General features: G+C 44.5%; 1 protein-coding gene across 2 annotated transcripts in view; it reads right to left on the bottom strand.

Moving 5' to 3' along the window:
- KIF9 (kinesin family member 9) overlaps positions 1-17,818 on the bottom strand; it is a 44,476-nt gene extending 26,658 nt beyond the window's left edge. For both annotated transcript variants that reach the window (XM_007470266.1, XM_007470267.1), the window contains exons 1-8: positions 17,721-17,818; positions 15,885-16,050; positions 13,479-13,585; positions 11,480-11,704; positions 3,493-3,576; positions 3,290-3,382; positions 2,375-2,522; positions 1,210-1,274 (exon numbers count right to left, since the gene is read on the bottom strand). In XM_007470266.1, coding sequence (XP_007470328.1) covers positions 1,210-1,274; positions 2,375-2,522; positions 3,290-3,382; positions 3,493-3,576; positions 11,480-11,704; positions 13,479-13,585; positions 15,885-16,050; positions 17,721-17,813 — 981 coding nt within the window. In that variant the 5' untranslated portion in view covers positions 17,814-17,818. The remainder of the gene's footprint in view (positions 1-1,209; positions 1,275-2,374; positions 2,523-3,289; positions 3,383-3,492; positions 3,577-11,479; positions 11,705-13,478; positions 13,586-15,884; positions 16,051-17,720) is intronic.
- Positions 17,819-21,021: the final 3,203 nt, after the last annotated feature.

Consider the following 21,021-nt stretch of genomic DNA (forward strand, 5'->3'; position numbering starts at 1 on the left):
ATGAGCTTCTGCACCCCCAATATGCCTTTGTCCCAACCCCCGATACTCTTCCAGCAGCTCCTTAGGGCTCCTGTGGGCTCAGTCCTAATCAGAGATCCCAGGTGGTGTGGGCACAAGCCTCGGGGGACAGCAGGTACCAGGAGAGCTGCTTCCTGTGTGACCATCTCAGGGGTGGGGATAAGGGGAGAAAGGGTCTTCCACGGTCTTGGAGGATGTATTTCTTAACCAGGCAGCCAGGAGGCCCAATATTCATATGACTCCTCTTGGGGTTCACTCATGCTTTGTTATGCTATGAGACCAGTAGGTGCCTGAAGCCTTCCTCTGGGGATGCTGTCTGCACATCAGCTGGAGCTCCCCTCCCTGGCTTCCCAAGTCCCAGGGCACTGGGTATGTGGCAGGAGAACTCCCCCTGGAAGCTGGGATGGTCCCTAATGCACCAAGCTGGGAGGCCCTGCAGAAGCATCTTGCCCTGCAATGTCCCTGGAAATGACCTGTTTCACCTAGTGGATTCTCCAGATGACCGAAGCTTGCCCCAAACATCCACATTTGACCAAAATGTCCAGGGAGAGATTTCCAAACCTATCTTATTTAGGATGGGTACGGAGGAGAGGCGGGGAGCCCCAGCCTGGGTGCCTAGCTATGTGGACTCACCTGTGTCACTGGCTCACTTCGTATTCCTGCCTCTGGTTCTCATAAGCTTCTCACCTCCCCGGGTCACCTGGTTCCTGCTGCTGGATTAATCTCCCCGAGTCACAACTCTGGCCACAGCCCTCTCCTACTAAAAGCCTGTGACAGCCCCAGCCGCCTGGAGCAGAATAGCCAAGGCCTCAGCATGGCCGCCAGGGCCCATCCAGCCGCTGCACCTTCTTCTTCCTGTCCTTCCCCAGCTCCTCGCCGCAGTGGCAAAATACTCCTGGCATGGGCCAGAAAACACAGTCCTTGCCCCACAAAGCTGGCTCTCAGCCTTCTCTTCTCACATAGGCCCCCACACTGAGCTTGCCACCCGCCTTGCCTCTTCCTTGACATGGCTTCTGCCCCTTGGTACTTGGTATTTGGATCCTGGCTGGGCCCCCTTCAGCAGTTTTGGCTCAGACTCATCCCTGGATCCCTCCACCCCTGACCATGTCTATAGCTACTGTGTCAGTTTACCCAGCCCTGGCATGCATGAGGAGGGATTCCATCCCGGTTGCACTGGCTGTCTTTACATACCGTCTCTTCTAACTGGGCGGCTTCTCCATAGATGTTTGTCACAAGGACCGTATTGCAATTTCCCCCTGCAGAAAGCAGGACACAGAAGGGCCATGAACCATGTGGGTTTTCTGCCAAGAGATTCCTCTGAGGCTGATGGGTGGCGGGGGCGGGAGGGCTCTGAACATTTGTGTCCCTTCAAAATTCATATATTGAAGTCCTAACCCTCAATGTGATGGTATTTGGAGGTGGCGCCTGCAGGAAGTAATTAAGTACATGAGGTCATGAGGGTGGAGCCCCATGATGGGATTAGTGCCCTTGTAAGAAAGGAAAAAGAGACCAGAGCCCTGTCTCCCTTTCTGATCTCTTTCTTTTCTTTCTCTCTCTCTCTCTTTGCCATGTGAAGACACAACGAGAAAGTGGCCATCTACAGGCCAGGAAGAGAGTTTTCACCAGGAGCCATTCCTGCCAGATCTTGACCTGGGACTTCCAGGTTCCGGGACTGTGAGAAATAGGTGTCTGTTGTTTAAGCCACCCAGTCCATGATATTTTGTTCTAGCAGCCTGAGCTGACTGAGACAGGGTCAGAGAGGACACATTCAAGCATACATGAGGCTGGGAGGCAAGGGGAAGAAGAGGAGAAGTAGGAGAGGCTGTCAAATGTACCTAAAAGAGGAGCTGGGGGAAAAGCAGAGGAGAGAAGACCTGGGGTAGGGCAGAGGCCTCTAGGCCAGGGCTTTGCTTATGGGGGGGTGGGGGGGAGCACTCAGTTAATAATCACACACCAACCACTGTGCCATTGGGCCCAATGCAAAAGCCTGGGAACACAAGGATGACAAGACACAGCCCCAGCTCCTCAGTCAGGGAAGGGAAGATGCACCAGAGAAGCCCTCCACCTTGGTCTTCAAGGTGGTGAAGGATTCTGCCAGCTGGTTCAGGGATGAGGGGAAATGAGAAGGTACTTCCGGTAGAGGCAAAAGCTTAAGCAAAGGTTCTGAGGAGTGAAGAGAATGGCATGGGGGACATGAGAGGTCACTGTGCTTGATTCTGCCTTTCCAGGTGTACCTGAGGTCACTGTGAAAAGGCTGCAGGTAAGTCCATGCCACCAGGAGGGAGCAATTCAATTATCACCAGTAATAGATATGCCAGGCCTGTCCGTCCCCGCTGTGCACCAACCATACCCTCACCTAAGGAATCCTTCAGGGCGTGGGTGAGCTTGCACTGCCGGAAGGGGATGTGGTCTCGCTTCTGGTCCCCGAGGGCAATGATGGCCTGCTCCAGGAATGACAGCGACTTGTTGATGTAGGTGGCTTCCTTCAGGACTCGGCCCTCATACTACAAACCAAAGGTCAGTTCCTCATCAGACCAAGTGGAGAGGCTGCCCCACAAAGAACACTGCAGGTCTGTGGCCAGGCCAGAGCCTCCTTCCCAGAACCAGGTCTTCTCTCCCTGTCATGGGATTGTATTGTATCTGCCTTGGGCTAATGGGAACACTCACAGGAACACTCGTGCAAATATTCTTATGAATGAATGCTTATGTGAATATGAATACTTATGTGAATATTTATATGAATACTCTCTTAAGAGTCACACTATTATGAATACACATGGGAATATTTGTGCAGATACTTGAGCAAATAATCCTGGGAATATACATTCAATCAATACACAGATACAAACATTCATACAAACGCACATAGGAATGCTCATCTGAATGCTCTTGTGAATACTTATGTTAATACGCTCACAAGAATATTTATGTGAGATGAAAAATTCATGCAAATATTCATTGTGTGAACACTCACACTGATACATAGAGAAACGCTAATACGAGCATGGAGCATTGACTGAGCACTGACTGAGTGCCAGGTACTCTGCTAAGAATTTAGGAGCCATTGTCTCATTTAATGTTTACAAAAATCCTGCCAGGTAGGAACTGCCTCTCTGTTTCACTTCTGCTAGTTCTGTCCCTCCAGCTCCACTACGCCTAGCTCGGGATAGTGCTCACGAATGCCCAATGAGGGACGGCCCAGGTGCAAAGAAACTAAGCCGGAAACAGAGCTGTGGCTTCTTGAGGAAGAACTTCCTGCTCCCCCACTTACCCTAGACTTCCCCAGCCTCTCCGAGCCTGCTAGATCCACCAAGTTAATTTTGGAAGTGATGTACTTTTCGTCTGATAAGGTCCGCGAATGGGCCTATGAAACACCCAAAAAGAGGTTAAACTGTCACAGGGAGAAGGTTCTTACTGAGCAAGCCCCATGGGAATCAACCGCCCCTCTCAGCTCTTCAAAGAGCTTGCACTTACCTCCACGTAGATTGTGAAAATGCAGTGTGACCTAGATGAGTTCTTGTTCATTGTGTGGGAGGCTATAATCCTGTTGGTCTCTCCCTGAAGAAGACGGAAAACACAGACAACGTTTTGAAATATTAAAATAACATGGCATTTGGATCATTTTTCAATTATGCAGAAATGATATTTATATCACTGCAATCAGCCAGGCCTTCCAGGGAAATCTCATTTATAAACTAGTAGAATAGAAGACAAATTGGAGTCCAGACCTATACTTTCACTCACTGCTAGAGATGTGTGAATTTGTATAATAGGTCTCTTTCCTTCTTTTTTTTTTTGGCCACGCCATGCAGCTTGCGGGATCTTAGTTCCCCGACCAGGGACTGAATCTGCGCCCTTGTGAGTGAAAGCTCCAAGTCCTCACCACTGGACCACCAGGGAATTCCCTGTATAATAGCTTTCTGAAAAGCAAAGCAGCAATAAGAATTAAGAGCCTTAAAAATGTTCATTAGGGCTTCCCTGTTGGCACAGTGGTTGAGAGTCCATCTGCCAATGCAGGGGACACGGGTTCGTGCCCCGGCCCTGGAAGATCCCACATGCCACGGAGTGGCTGGGCCCGTGAGCCATGGCCGCTGAGCCTGCGCGTCCGGAGCCTGTGCTCCGCAACGGGAGAGGCCACAACAGTGAGAGGCCCGCGTACCCCTCCAAAAAAAAAAATGTTCATTAATATTGAATCATAACCAACCTACATATCCAACAATTAGGGAATGGTCTAGCTGTACAATGGAATGTTATACAGCCAGGAGAAGGCTGACAAATAGTTTGTCGTTGTTGTTGTTGTTTTTAATATATTTATTTTCAGGTGTGTTGGGTCTTCTTTGCTGCATGTGGGCTTTCTCTAGTTGCGGCAAGCGGTGGCTACTCTTTGTTGCAGTGCGCGGGCTTCTCATTGCAGTGGCTTCTCTTGTTGTGGAGCACGGGCTCTATGTGCACAGGCTTCAGTAGTTGTGGCTCAAGGGCTCTAGAGTGCAGGCTCAGTAGTGTGGCACACGGGCTTAGTTGTTCCACGGCATGTGGGATCTTCTGGGACCAGGGCTCGAACCCGGGTCCCCTGCATTGGCAGGCAGATTCTTTACCACTGAACTACCTGGGAAGTCCCAACAAATAGTTTTTAATTACAGGAAAATGCAGAATCCAAAATCATAGCAAACTGACTTCCACAGCACAATAAAAGGACTATATACCACAACCACATCCTTGCATACCCCAGGATGCAAGGATGGTTTGACATACACAAATCAACCAATGTAATACATTTCATTAACAAAATGAAGGACAAAATCATATGATGGTACAATCTAAGGAATGCAAAAGCATTCATAGAAGAAAGAATAAACAGATGGTACTACCAAGATGTTAATAATGGTCACTTCTGGGTTGGAGTTTATAGGTGAATTTTTTATATATACAGGCTTGTGCTTTCATATTTTTTTTTTTTACAGTTAACACGTATTACTTTTAAAAGTTAGGAAAATTCAATGATTTGTTTCTTTAAAGGACAGCAGGCCCTTGCCTCTAATTCATAGGATTGGGCACTATGACCACAATACACTTAAAAGGAAATGTGGTGGAAATGGCTGTTCTTAGAGAAAGAGATCCTTGCAGGAGGGACTCTGTCTCCTTAAAGGCCCCTGAGAGGTGCTATGAACAACCTCAAATCAGTGATGCCACGTTCCTCTGGGGAGAGTGGAGCACCCGAAGAGGAGGGGAGGCCCTGGGCTGTGGAGGAGGCCTAGCTGGCCTCCAGGCTATACCCTCATTGCCTCATACTGTCCACCTCTCCTGCAAATTCAGTGACATTCACCAAGAGTACAAGGGGTCACTTCACCTTTACCCTTCAGTCCCCTCTTTCTGAAGTGCCCTCTTTGCTTGTCTTTCTGCCTTCTAATTAAGCAATCTCTGAAGGCCAGAGAAGTGTCCTTTCCTCCATGAAGAGTCCTTTGCTGACTGCCCTCACCCTAGCCACATCCATCCAGGTGTCTGTCACTCCTGGAGCACAGTTCAGATTGTGCCGTGGTTGTCATGGGTTTCTTCCTCGTCCTTCTCCACCCCACGGCGAGCCCCTTTAGGCCTCACATTTATCCTTCCACCATCATTGCCTAGCAAGGACATGGCCCTTGAGGAACTACTGCTGCAAACAAAATGCCTGGTTCAATTCTAAATATGAGTGCTCAGGCAGTGCCAAACATGCTCTGAACAGCATCCACTGAGCACTTATTGTGTGCAAGACTCTGCAGTCAGTGTTCAAAATGCTTGATCCCATCTGGTGCCTCTGCTATGGGAAACAATGCGGAGGCTCTTCAAAAAAAATTTTTTAATTTATTTAATTTATTTTTGGATGCGTTGGGTCTTTGTTGCTGCACATAGGCTTTCTCTAGTTGTGGTGAGTGGGGGCTACTCTTCGTTGCGGTGCGCGGACTTCTCATTGCGGTGGCTTCTCTTGTTGCGGAACATGGGCCCTAGGGCACGTGGGCTTCAGTAGTTGTGGCTTGCAGGCTCTAGAGCGCAGGCTCAGTAGTTGTGGCGCACGGGCTTAGTTGCTCCGTGGCACATGGGATCTTCCTGGATCAGGGATCAAACCCGTGTCGCCTGCCTTCGCAGGTGGATTCTTAACCACTGCGCCACCAGGGGAGCCCTCTTCAAAAATTTAAAAATAGAACTACCATATAATCCAGCAATCCCACTTCAGAGTATTTATAAAATAAATCACGGGGATGTAATGTACAGCATGGTGACTATTAATAATACTGTATTGCATATTTGAAAGTTTGAAAGTTGCAAAGAAAGAGAGTAGATCTTAGAAGTTCTCAGCACACAGAAAAAATGTATAACTATATACGGTGATGGATGTTAACTAGAGTTATTATGGTGATCATTTTGCAATATATACAAATATTGAATTATTATGTTGTACACCTGAAACTAATATAATGTTACAAGCCAATTATACCTCAATTTAAAAAAATGCCTGATCCCATCTGATTCTCATAACAATGTTTTGGGGTAGGTTTAAAAACAGTGTCTCTACTTTTATAGATTAGCAAACTGCAGCTTGAAGAGATTAATGATTTGCTCGACATTAAGCCTTCATAGATTGAAAGAAACCTGAATTTGAGCCCAAGTCCCCAATTCTAAGTTCTACACCTTTTGCACTGTATCACAGCCCAAAACATCAAGGGGGACTTCCAGGAATACAATGGACTAAATATTCAGAAAACTTCCTACTGCAAAATACCTAAAGATGATAGAGAGAATATTTTAAAATTCCTTTTGAATGCATGGCTGAGACTGCAAGAAAGTAAGGCCGGTACCCAGGGCCAGACACAAAGCAGGAGCAGGAATCCAGGAACTGCAAGCTAGAACCAATGCTCTTATTGCCCTGAGGGCACCTGCCTACGGAGGTGCTGTAAGATAGCCCTTGCTGGATTTCTTGGTGATTCTCTGAGCAATGAAATTGACATGTTATAAAGATAGAGAATATCTCCTTTTGCCCCCAAAGCCATTTTCTCTTCACATTCTGAGGGTGGTAGACTTAGAGCCACTTGTATCTTCCCTCACCTCCCTCCGCTCCCATCCCCCCAACCCAAGCCATCTGTTACATTCAAAGGGTGATAAGATCTTTCTCCTTTAGAACCAAAAGCTTAACTTGCAGGTAGAGACCTTGCCCTCCTTTCCTAAGAGAAGATTTACTTATATTTCAAAATAAAAGCACATGCTCTTTCTCATTCTCCCTTTCTGTCTCTAGCTGCACCCCTGCCACCTCCGCCCCACCCCGCACTTCAATCTCTCTCTATCCTAACAGAGGGGAAGAGGAGTAAATGTACCAGCTCCTATATAAGCTCTGAGATTCGTAACTTTGGAATTCCTCTCCAACAGTACAGACACCCTCTCCCCTCTGTAGGGCTTCCCTGGTGGTGCAGTGGTTAGGAATCTGCCTGCCAATGCAGGGAACATGGGTTCGAGCCCTGGTCCGGGAAGATCCCACACGCTGCCGAGCAACTAAGCCCGCGCGCCACAACTACTGACCCTGCGCTCTAGAGCCCACGAGTCACAACTACTGAGCCTGCGTGCCACAACTACTGAAGCTTGTGCGCCTACAGCCCCTGCTCCACAACAAGATAAGTCCCCGCAATGAGAAGCCTGCACACCGCAATGAAAAGTAGCCCCCGCTCGCTGCAACTAGAGAAAGCCCACGCGCAGCAACAAAGACCCAACGCAGCCAAAAATAAATAAATAAAATAAATAAATAAATTTTTTTACAAATCTGATTTAAAGAGACCCTGTATTGGTAATGTTTCCTAGGTTCCTGAAAGAAAAAACTATTCTCTAAAGTAATATAGTCTTAACCCAAGCCTCAAAAAAGACCCACTGATAAAGGGTCAAGGGAGTAGAGCTTATAATCAAATTACAAAATATACTTGTTATGATAAGGTAACATTTTATTTTGATTCATAGAACGTTTGGAAGAAATATACAGGGAGGTCCTCTCTACCTTCTACTCAGCCTCTCCCTATGATTAACATCTTGTAAAACAGTAGTACAATGTCAAAACCAAGAAATTGACATTGGTATAATCCACAGAGCTTATTCAGATTTCACCAGTTATACAACTTATTTGTGTATGTATGTCTGTATGTGTGTGCATTAACTAACTATGCAAGTTGTTATTTCTAGGAAAAACGAGAGAGAAAATATAAATATGAACGAATATATAACTTCCAAACTAATAAAGAGGGAAACAAATATAATAAAAAAATATCCAATGAAAAAGAAGGCAAAAGAGGTAAGAAAAATAAATGGGACAAAGAACACACAGTCAAACGACAGATTTAAACCCAAGTATTTCAGAAACTATGTTAAGTGCAGATGGAATGAAATGCTTCAGTTAAAAGATAAAGACTGGGGCTTCCCTGGTGGCGCAGTGGTTGAGAGTCCGCCTGCCAATGCAGGAGACACGAGTTTGTGCCCTGGTCCGGGAGGATCCCACATTCCACGGAGCGGCTGGGCCCGTGAGCCATGGCCACTGGGCCTGCGCGTCCGGAGCCTGTGCTCCACGGTGGGAGAGGCCACAACAGTGAGAGGCCCGCTTACCGCAAAAAGAAAAAAAAAAAAAAAAAAGATAAAGACTGTCAGAGTACATTTTAAAAAATCCTCTCATATGCTCTTTACACAAAAAGCCAAAACAAGAAATTTATACACATTCAACTAACCTAAATGTAAGAATTTTTGTTCATCAAATAACACATCAAGAGAAAAAAAAAGTCACAGGAAATAGAAAACATTGTAATACACACAACTGAAAAAAGAACTAGTTTTCAGAATATATAAAGAATTTATACAAACAAATAAGAGAGAAAAAAAGACATCTGTAAAGAAAATAAAAGACATGAACAGGGAAATCCAAATGGTCAATAAACACATAGTAAGGTCCTTAATCTCACTGGTAATCAGGGAAATGTAAACCAATGAGTGGGACCACAGTGGGAAACACTATACACCAGCCAGACTGGTCAAGATTTTAGGGTCAGAATAATGGGAATTCTGATAACGTGTTGTGGGAGTATACCATTATGGAAAATAGTTGGTATCATTTAAGAAAGCTTAAGACACACTCTATATGACTCAGCAATTACAGTTCTTGATTTTACCTAGAGAAATTCATGCTTATGTGCCCCAGATATACATACAAGAATATTGCTAGTTCTTGTTCCTAGTGGCCGTGTCTGAAATACACCCAATCTAGGAAAACCCAACTGTCCATCAGAAGTAGAATGGATAACTAAATTGTAGTATATTCACACAATGTAATATGATGAAAGTGAAAAATATACAGCAACATCAGATGAATTACACATAAAAAATAGATAAAAGGTAAAAGAAGTAAGACAGAATTCATCCTACATGATTCCTTGTATATACATTTCCAAAGAAGTAACTTATGCTGCTTGAGAATACATAGGTAGGATGCTCCAGGTGGTAAAGCTATAAAGAAGACCAAGGACATGATTACCATACAAGTCAGGAGAGTGCTTACTTCTAAGGGTATGAATAAATAATTATTCATGATTAAAAAAACTCTTGGGCTTCCCTGGTGGTGCAGTGGTTGACAGTCCACCTGCCGATGCAGGGGACATGGGTTTGTGCCCCGGTCCGGGAAGATCCCACATGCTGTGGAGCGGCTGGGCCCGTGAGCCATGGCCGCTGAGCCTGCGCGTCCGGAGCCTGTGCTCCGCGGTGGGAGAGGCCACAGCAGTTAGAGGCCCACGTACTGCAAAAAAAAAAAAAACCTCTTCACACACTTGGACCTTCTTTAAACTTAAGCCACCAAAAACCTACAGCAAACATCATTCTTCATGGTGAAATGTCAGGAGCAACAATAAGACAAGAATGCCTCATTGCTGCCACCTGGGAGGCTCTTTCTTCTGTGTACATGCAAGGGATCCAGGTTTATATCACCCCTGAGGACACCTAAATGACGTCTTAAAAAAAAGTTTTATTTAACATAAATATATATATATATATATATATATTTTTTTTTTTTTAGGCTGTACCGCCTGGCATGCAGGATCTTAGTTACCCAACCAGGGATTGAATCCGTGCCCCCTGCATTGGGAGTGTGGAGTCTTAGCCACTGGACCACGAGGGAAGTCCCCGACATATATTTTAAATACCATAAGACTCACTGTTTTATTTAAAAAAAAAAAAAAGACTCATTGTTTTAAGTATACAATTCAATGATTTGTTTTGTTTTGTTTTGTTTTGTTTGCAGTACGCAGACTTCTCACTGTTGTGGCCTCTCCCGTTGCGGAGCGCAGGCTCCAGACGCGCAGGTTCAGCGGCCAAGGCTCACGGGCCTAGCCGCTCCGCGGCATGTGGGATCTTCCCAGACCAGGGCACGAACCCATGTCCCCTCCATCGGCAGGCGGACTCTCAACCACTGCGCCACCAGGGAAACCCTCAATGATTTTTAAAATCAGTAAAATTACAGGGTTGTGCAACCATCACCACAATTCTATTTTTAAAATGTTGTATCACTCCAAAAAGTTCTCTCAGGCCCATTTGCAGTCACTTCCTGTCCCTTCCCCCAGGTAACTACTAATCTGCTTTCTGTCTCTATAGATGTGGTTATCTGGACATTTCAAATGAATGGAATCATACAACAGGTAACCTTTTTATTTCTTTTACTTAGCATTTTTTTGAGATTCATCCAAGCTGTAGCATGTATCAGTGCTCCATTTCTTCTTATTGCTAAACAGTTTTCCGTTGTATGGATGTACCACATTTTGTTCATCCATTCTCCATTGATGAATATTTTGGTTATTTCCGGTCTTTGGCTATTATGAATAGTCTTAATATGAATATTTGTGTTCAAGTCTTTGTGTGCACATTTCATTTCTCTTGGGTAGATTTCTAGGAGTAGAAGTGCTAGGTCCTATGATAAAATTAATGTTTAACTTTCTAGGAAACTGCCAAAATGGTTGCACCATTTTACATTTCACCAGCAATGCACAGAGTTTTAATCTACATGGTTTTTAAAAGAATAACATATCCCGGGGAATTTTTTAAGTGATTTGTAAGAGCTTTTATATACCAAGGACATTAATTCTTATTTTTTTCTATACCACAAATGCCTGTGATTTAATGTTAACTAAAAAAAAAGGACAATTCCAACTAAGTAAAGAAAAAACTTCACAAGAAAAAAGATGAGAAGGAAATAAGCCAAAATACACATTATTGTTGCCATATGTAGAAAACAGATGAGTGAATTCTTTTTTTGCTTCTGTATTTTTCATTACTATCTGAACTTGCTAAACAAGCATATATTAATTTTCATTCTGGTTATCAAAGTAAGTAAAAAACTAAGGAGGGAGGAAAAGAAAAAAAAAAGGAAAGGAGGGAGGAAAGGTTAAGAGGAAGGGACCCATAGACTTGATCATCTCACCTCAAAAAGGAGGCTGAACGCATCCTCCTCCTGACTTGTGAGGTGGACCGACAAGCCTTTAATGAAGACCCCTTGAGGATTTCCCACGATGGTCATAGGTGTGACCGAGGGTCCAACGTAAGGCAGAGTGGACAGGAGATCAAACAGGCTCTCATTATAGATTTCCAGGTAGGAAACACGCACAGTGATGGCCTGTGTGGGGTGTTCTTCGATCATCTTAAAAACCTAGATGGGAGATTGGACAGCAGTCACTGAGAGCAGAACTCCAACAGCCAGCCAGTGCTAGGGGAGTTCTTACCTTAGGAGGGAATCCTTGCCCTAGAAGAATTTACAGTCTAGTTGGTGTGATGGTCATCAGCAACAATTATTAGTAGTTGCAGTCTATCGGGCAGTATTATCATCTTGTAGTTTTTTTGAGGCCTGACTTACAGATTGGCTAATACTTGTACAGTCTCAAGAAGTAGAGGCATGATGAACAGAAAGGACTCTGGAGTGAAGGTCTCTTGTGGGGTTTCACCACATATAAGCTTCTTTCACATTATCCATTTTTTAATTCTACCCTCATGATGCCACTGCGACTGAAGCAGGGCAGGGGCAATACCCATCTATGGTGGCTCAGCTACTAAGGGAAGAAGTCAAGCCAGAACTCAGCCTTCTCGACTCCTAATACCCTCCCCAGTGCTTATCAGCAGGTGACTTTGGGCTGGTCTTTTCCCCTCTCTAGACCTTAACTTTCTTATCTGTTAAATGGGGAGTTGGGCTGGATGATCCCTGAAGTCCCCACCTTGCTCTAACAGGCTAGATTTGTGCTATCCAATATGCTAGACACTAGCCACAGGTGGCTGCAGAGCGCTTGAAATCTGGCTCGTGTAAATGAGGAACTGGATTTTAAATTTTATTTAATTTTAACTAAAAATTTAAAACTGATACTAAAAATTTCAACTTTAAATTTCATGAACTGTAAATACAGAGCAACTCTTTCTGATGAATATTTAGTGTCTTAAATAGAAATGGGTTGTAAATGTGAAATACATACCAGATTTCAAAGACTCAGTATAAAGAAAAATAATGTAAAGTATCTCAATAATTTTCGTATTGATTACATGTGGAAATGCTATTTTGGCTATATTGAGTTAAATAAAATATATTATTATATATTATTTAAAAATAATTTCACTTGTTTTACTTTTTTAAATGTGGCTATTGGAAAACCTAAAATTGCATATGTGACTTATATTATATTTCTATTGAGCAGCGCTGGGCTAGACTATAAAGTCTAAGATGCTGAGATACTGAAGCATTGACAGTGGGATGTTAAGGATATTGCTTCAAGAAATTATCGCATGGATGGTCATACACTAGAGGGACATCTACACTTCTTACAGCACAGGGCTATAAAACCTCAAGATGCTTTTTAGGGAAAAGTCCTTTGCCTCCCACCTTCAAAAAGAGGGTCCTCACAGAACGCAGGCTAGCAGACTCTGAAGGAAGGCCCATCTGTCCTGTCTTCAGTCACACTTCCCAGACCCCCAAGGCTGACTCGGTCCTGAAAGCTCATGTCATGCCCTGCTTCTTCCCTTTGCTCTTTCTGGGGCTGTGGTGGTGCAAGAAACCAGAGCGGGCCAGTAAGGAAGCTCTGCAAGGGTTCATATCTCCCTCATTAAAACCAGGAAGGAACAGGATTAGGACCTCCGAATGCTCAATTACAGGGTCACAGACCATCAGAGCAGCAAGAAGCCCGTCAGCACATCTGACTCCTTCTTTAACAAATGAGGAAACAGGCTCAGCATGCGCGTAGGTCAGAGCCTGGAACCTAAACTCTTGGTTTACACACACATACACACACCCCACCTGTCTCCCCTACAGGCTGTCTCCCCTACAGGCTGCAACTCCTTTGAGGCTGGACCCCACTGTCTCCAGGAGCTCGCCTGGGATGGGCAGCATGTATGGTAGAAAGAGGGGACCTATGTGGCATCCCACCCACGGGCCCACTCTCTACCTGTTGTAGGGCACGAGGGAGGATCCCCCGGTGCTTGTAATTCTCAGTTGCCCCCGTCATGGTGTATGTCTTGCCAGCTCCCGTCTGCCCATAACACATGATGGTGCCTGCAAACATTTCAAAACACGTCTTGGTGACATCCAGAAAAACAGCTCCAAGGATAGCTCTCCCATCCCCCAGCATGCCCAGTGCCAGCTAGAACCCTAGTGTGAAGGTGGCCATCAGGAGCAGCCAAGGAAAGCAGGAATTCCTGCCATGGACGGTGGGTGAGCAGGGAAACAGGGATATAAATGGTCAAAACACAGACAGCTGCTCTGAATCTGTGGTCCATGTAGTGCTCTACTGCTTCCTCTCCCAAGAGGGGATCTGATCCTAGGGCTTCTGAGGAGATCAGGGAATTCCAGGGAACAGAGGAACTGGGAATTTTCCTAGAAAGATGAGGGAGATAAGAGCATTGAACTCAGCCCTCCTTTAGCAAGATCATGAACAGCCAGGCTCTCAGGGCTTGGCCTCCCTGCAGGACAGCCCAGGCAGGAGGAAAGAAGGGCTTTCAAAATCCCCAGGAAGAGATGGGAGTCAGAAGGGCATTTTCTGTTAGTGGTGGGAATTCTTTGTAGACTGCAAGTTCCCACTGGACTAAAGGGCTGCTAGTTGGTCCCAGGCCACTTTCAGAAATGGAACACCATGACCAAGCCCTGATCTGTCACATTGCCCTCTCTGGGAAGACTTTCACTTGTACCTCTCTCGTGCTTTAGGTCTATCATCACCAGGCTCTGGGACACAAACCAGTCACCCTGGGCTCTGGTTCCCATCTGCTCTTCTTCCTGGCTTGAGCAGCCTGAGCCAGACCCAACCCAAAGGCTGCTTCTGGGCATTTACAAAGCAGATCTGCCCGGGCAATGCTGGGCCATTGAAATCAGTGTTTGCCTTTGCCACGTGAATGCCCTAGTTCCTGGGATTGGTAGGTTTTACACAAGGGGTCTTAATTCAGCATCTGAGCTGGAGTCAGAAGCAGTGTCTATTAATCCTGCAGAAATGTACAGGAAGGAGTCAGTTCAGCTGGGACTCAGAGCCCATTTGTGGCTCCACAGCACTCAGAGCCCATGACTCTTAGCCTCCCCAGGCCTTAGCATCTTTGTCTCTACTTCCTCAGGGCCACATCCCCTCAGGACCAATGGGGACCATAGATATATATCACACACAGGATACATTACAACGTTTAGGCATCTACACTCAACGGACTTTTAAGCAGAAGACCTAAAACTTGCAAACAGGGAACATTCTAGTCAGGAGCCACCAGATGGGCAAAGTCTACAGACTGTGATATATTTTTTTCTATGGATTTTTTTTCTTTTTTTGGTCACACCGCATGGCATACGGGATCTTAGTTCCCCAACCAAGGATCAAACCCTCCCTCCCTACAGTGGAAGCACAGAGTCTTAACCACTGGACTGCCAGGGAAGTCCCTCTATGGATTTTTTAATCCTTTTAAGATTTTAAGTGACTTCCCTGGTGGTCCAGCGGCTAAGACTCTGTGCTCCCAATGCAGGGGGGGCAGGTTTGATCCCTGGTCGGGGAACTAGATCCCACATGCAGCAACTAAGACTTGGCGCAGCCAAATAAGTAAAGAAATGAATAAATAAATATATTTTTTAAAAGATTTTGAAACAGTCTTAGAGTGAACTAGTTTGTAAAAATTTCCCAATAAATTTTAATTTGTTAAAAAAGCTTTTTAGTTAAGCTTTTTTTTTTGCGATATGTGGCCCTCTCACTGTCGTGGCCTTTCCCGTTGCCGGACGCGCAAGCTCAGCGGCCATGGCTCACAGGCCCAGCCACTCCGCGGCATGTGGGATCCTCCCGGACCGGGGCACGAACCCGTATCCCCTGCATCGGCAGGTGGACTCTCAACCACTGCGCCACCAGGGAGGCCCTAGTTAAGCTTTTAAGAAAGTCAAACTGTACTCGTCTTTAGTGATATATGTAAATAATACTATACTACAATAGAATAGATTGATTGTGCTGGTAGAATGAATGGAAATATCTCCTAGCAGGTAGCCAAGAGAAAAATGTTTTGACTCCATCAAATTTATTATAAAGACATGTTCAAAACTAATATTTAGGGGATTTGAAACAGGATAATAGTTGAATTCCCATGACCTATAGAGAGTCAGGGCCATTTAATCTTCCTATGAAGGTAGGATCCCAGGACCATGGATCAAGCCATGCCCACAGTATCACCAAGCAAATAAGTTTTCCACCAGAAGAACATGGAGACAGACAAATAATCAAACAAAAGTTAGTAAGTGAAGTTGTATTTTATTCACCATAAAATACTTGTACCTCTTCCTGGGTGAGCGGGGGTTCCACAGGTTTTTATGTAAAACAACAGTTAATTAACTAAATTACCATTATAGCCATTGAAGGCTTGAGAAACCACATCCTTTGCGACTGTCTCATAAACCAAGTCCTGGGAGGCATCATGGAGAACTCCATCCAGCTTGAATGACCAGTCTGTCTGCTGGTTATTGACAACTCCTCTCCCAGTATCTTTTTTTAAGTGAATATCAATGGTCTAGGAAGAGAGAGAGATACTTGTTAAGAAACTGGTATAAAAAAGTCACTGATAGCCAAGGCCTGACCTAGAGGAAACAGAGGAGGTGAACTTTAGGAAGAACAGGGACTTGCACGTATTCTGGACGACCTTTGGGAGGTGGGAAGGAAGGCACTGTAGGGAGGCCACACATTCTCAAGGTGAAAGGATCAGGAGACTGGAGCACTTGCTGGTTTCAGCACATCTCACCCTAGTGTTCAGTGTGCTGTCTGTCTTGGTTCCCCCATTTCTGATATGGGGTCAAGCATATTTATTACATATCAATATTTATCACATTAAACAAGCTTTAGATAAATTCAGTAAGCACAGGGAGGCCTTGAATTAGGCCAGAGAGAATAGCGGGCTTGGTGACGGAGGCCTGGGCTTGAGCCCCATCTCCCTGGTGACTGGCGGTGAGGCCTCCCTCAGCACTGTGGTGAGCACTTACTTCCACACACACGCTATGGGCTAATGTGAGCAATGATGAAATGATAGCCACAGGAAAGGCTCTAGACTCCTCAGACACAGTTACTCACTGGTATTAAATTGAGGGTGACTACCTACTTGTAATCAGCAGATTTTTAGATGCAAAGATTTCTAAAAAATTTTTTTAAAGTTTTAGATCCCTCCATAGCAAGCCACTGTGGCAGGAGCTAGTTTAGAAACGTATTGGGTTAGGTCAATGGTAGATTCCAATCTTCGAAATGGGGACTTCTAATGTAAACAGACTCTCACTGGAATCTTATACTGGCTGCCCTAGTCCAGAAGCCAAGACATAGCCACATGCAGAAAAACTAAGATCAACAGAGAAAGGCTTGGTCTATTCATACATTAAATGCTCTGTGCTTCAGTCGTCACTGAATCCGTGTCCATCAGGGTGCACTTCACAGCGCTGCATGTGAGTTTCTTTCTGACTGCTAGGACTTTCGAACCTTGAGAAGTTGGCCTTTGAATTCCTCTCTTAATGTCTCCATGCTGCCCATAGTAGATCCACAAATGTGTGCTGAATGAAAACATCCCATAGTCTCGAGGTGTCCTAAGCCAGTCACAGCCTTCAGAAGAGTTGTCAGGACAGTGGTGGGGACAGGGTGATGGATAGATCTTTCCAGTTCTCTCCATAAGCGTTTCTCCCTCCCTTTGGTAAGTTCAATAATAATCATCTGAAGACATTCCTATTGTATTTCCTGGGAGATCTGATCACCAGCAAGTTTTATGAGTATGGACAAATGTCAGCTTCCTGTGTCAGATATAAGGACAAAGGTAAACTTTTTTTTTTAACTTTTTATTTTATATTGGAGTATAGTTGATTAACAATGTTGTGTTAGTTTCAGGTGTACAGCAAAGTGATTCAGTTATACATCTATCTATTCTTTTTCAAATTCTTCTCCCATTTTGAGATTGACATGTACACACTGCTGTATCTAAAATGGATAACCAACAAGGACCTACTCCCATTAAAAATGGGAGTTTCATGAGTTTCCTCATCAGCAGCATTGTTGGGGAGTGCTTTGGCCTTGAATGACTCTAGATTCCAACTGAACTTTTACCAATTCTGTCTTGGTCCTTAAAAGGTTGCTTGGAAACCTTAGAGGTTGTAGTGAGGAGGGACAGAGAGATGCCCAGGCAGGTGAAGGCAAACACACTGTACTTACTTTGTTGTCATCTCCATATTTGATCATTTCATGAGCAAAGTCATCAGTAGGTTTGACACGGACAAACGCATGAACTTTTTTCCTAGTACCCATTCTAGCTAAAAAGAAGAAAATAGCAAAATTTTCAGTAGTCATCCTCCAACAACCATTAGAATGGAGGTGTCATTCATCAAGATCAGAAAACATGATGTGCAGTCCATGTTTTCCTCTCCCACTGAGAGCCAGTCTTCCTTTTGCCCCCTAGCATTTCAGTGATCTGTCCACAGGATGCTGTTCAACAAGTCCGTGTACTTCCTACTTTACAGGGTGCCTCACCACTCTCCATCAACAACCCCCTAAGAGACCGAAATACAAAGCAAAAAGAATGCTCCCTTTAGTGGCCTAATTTTATTTTATTTTTATTTTTTATTTTTATTTATTTATTTGGTTGGTTGTGTTGGGTCTTCATTGCTGTGTGTGGGCTTTCTCTAGCTGCATCAAGCGGGGGCTAGTTTTCGTTGCGGGGCGTGGGCTTCTCATTGCGGTGGCTTCTCTTGTTGCAGAGCATGGGCTCTAGGTGCGTGGGCTTCAGTAGTTGTGGCACATGGGCTCAGCAGTTATGGCTCACAGGCTCTAGAGCACAGGCTCAGTAGTTGTGGCCCACGGGCCTAGTTGCTCTGCAGCATGTGGGATTTTCCTGGACAAGGGATTGAACCTGTGTCCTCTGCATTGGCAGGCAGGTTCTTAACCACTGCACCACCAGGGAAGTCCCTAGTGGCCTAATTTTAGATGTGGTTTCTACAAATGCTCCGTATCAGAGTTTACCTACACTTTGCCTTATTCATTATATTTTCCTCTAAAATACTATGAAATGCATTAGAACTAATTTTCTTTTTTTTCATTAATATAGCTTACTTCAGATGTAGCACCTCCTTCTCTACCTCCATTAGACTAACTTAGATCAGAAAAACATTCCCTGGAAGTACATTTAATCTAGCCCATAGTCTAATATTCTTTCTTCTCTGCCACTCCATTGAGAGAAAAATCTCAGTCCCCTACCTCCTCTGCCTCTCCTAAAACGTAATTATGTATATTCTCATCATTTTCTTTCAGGCAGGCACACATATATTTGTATTCCTTCATTTATACAATCACAAGTAATTACCATGTATAATAAAATGTTAAAATAAACATTGAATGTAGCTTCATCGAATAGGTTGAACGCTTATAGTAATAAATGACAGAGAGGGAGATTTAGGTAAATTAACTTCTTATTATGTGGAGTTTTCCTATAGTGGGAAAGACTTTCTCAAAGTAAGGACCATAAACATTATAAACTGTTAAGCAAGATGCCAACTAGCAGAGATGCTACAAAAGGGATTGTTTGTATTACAGGGAGAGTTAATTGATCTCTAATATCCTGTCCAACTGAAGTATTTCATAAACATTTTAAAAAATTGAATTGTACAGGAATTCCCTGGTGGTGCAGTGGTTAAGAATCCACCTGCCAACGCAGGGGACATGGGTTCAATCCCTGGTCCGGGAAGATCCCACATGCCCCAGAACAACTAAGCCATGCGCCACAACTACTGAGCCTGCTCTCTAGAGCCCGCAAGCCACAACTACTGAGCCTGCGTGCCACAACTACTGAAGCCCGTGCGCCTAGAGCCCGTGCTCCACAACAAGAGAAGCCACTGCAATGAGAAGCCCGCACACCGCAACAAAAGAGTAGCCCCGCTTGCTGCAACTAGAGAAAGCCCGCGCGCAGCAATGAAGACCCAACGCAGCCAAAAATAATAAATAAATAAATTTATTTTTTAAAAAACCAAAACTGGGCTTCCCTGGTGGCGCAGTGGTTGAGAGTCCGCCTGCCAATGCAGGGGACACGTGTTCGTACCCCGGTCCGGGAAGATCCCACATGCCACGGAGCGTCTGGGCCCATGAGCCAGAGCCTGTGATCCGCAACGGGAGAGGCCACAACAGTGAGAGGCCTGCATACCGCAAAAACAAAACAAAACAAAACAAAACAAACCCAGAACTCATTCAGAGTTAATGCTCCACAAAGTAAAAAACAGACTTTGAATAGAGACAATGCCTGAGGGTCAGGATGTGTGCTGCATCGTGCACTTCTCTTTTGATGTCCCTGACAGGGTTGGGCCAGTTCCATAAGAAATGAGGCATTTGCCCCAAAAATAACCTGTACTTTCATGGGGTAGGACAGAGGAGTTGAGGCTAAAGAAAACTCCTGGATACTTCTGAAAAAGACAACCAGCAAAGGAATTGCTGAATTTATGAAGAGGTAGGAAAACATGAGGGATAGGGAGCTGACTCAATTTCATCTTCAAATTGGTAAATAGCAATATCATCACCGTTGTTCAGGAAAAAATAGTTTGTTTGTGCTACTGCAAAGTGTTCTAACAAATAAACTGATCAGATGGTCAATATTTTTAAAAAGCTAATTTTCAAGACCTTGACTGTTAAAAAATTAATGTCCCTCCACATTTCTAGACACAACTTGTGGTGACCACTTGATTTCCTCATACAATTATCTTAGCTATCATCAAGTGGCATTAAGTATCTCTATAGAAGCAAATTAAATAGGCCCTGCTCTTTCAGTTTACAGTTTCAATGAAGTGGGCAAAATAAAACTCTAACCCCTATTACAAACCCTTCAGATGTCACATTAAATAAGCAAACTACTTTCACACCTGTCTACTGTAGAGTGTGAGTCCACTTCCCACATTCCTCAAGTAATTATTTCATGGAAGTCTTTTCCTGGCCACTGTGGGATCACTCAGATCTTTTAATTTTTAGAAAGTGAATCTGTAAGGTATTCAGGTGAGTAAGGATAATGGCTTGTCCAATTTCAGGTCTAAGATTTTTGTTTGCAAAATTGAGCTCTAGAAATAAAAAGCCACAAACAGCTCTAACAGGACTCCCAAACTGAGGAAACTTAAGAGGTGATCTCATCTCCAAGTTCACTTTGATCTAGGCTTTTGGGAAGTGGAGAGTAGAGAGAGGTGTGCTGACTCAAGCAAACACACTCAATTTCTAAAGTTCTTGGAACCATTCCCCATACCAGTCCGATGGCCCAACCTCCTGACCAGGAAAGTTAAGATGCTGCCCAGGGTGCCCTCTGAAAGGGACCATGAAGAAGTAGGGTGGTTGCTCAAGCCTCCCTGCTGGCAGCCCCTACCAACAGACAGCCCAAGGGCAGCACAGGCCAGCTTCAAGCATTACCCTCCCCTCAGAGCCTGCCCCTTTTCTGCCCAGCAATTTGCCAACATGCACAAGTAGTCATTCTATCTGTGCTTCCCAATTC

This window comes from Lipotes vexillifer, unplaced genomic scaffold (genome assembly GCF_000442215.2).
Source record: "Lipotes vexillifer unplaced genomic scaffold, Lipotes_vexillifer_v1.1 scaffold942, whole genome shotgun sequence".
In the NCBI taxonomy this organism is placed as follows: domain Eukaryota; kingdom Metazoa; phylum Chordata; class Mammalia; order Artiodactyla; family Lipotidae; genus Lipotes; species Lipotes vexillifer.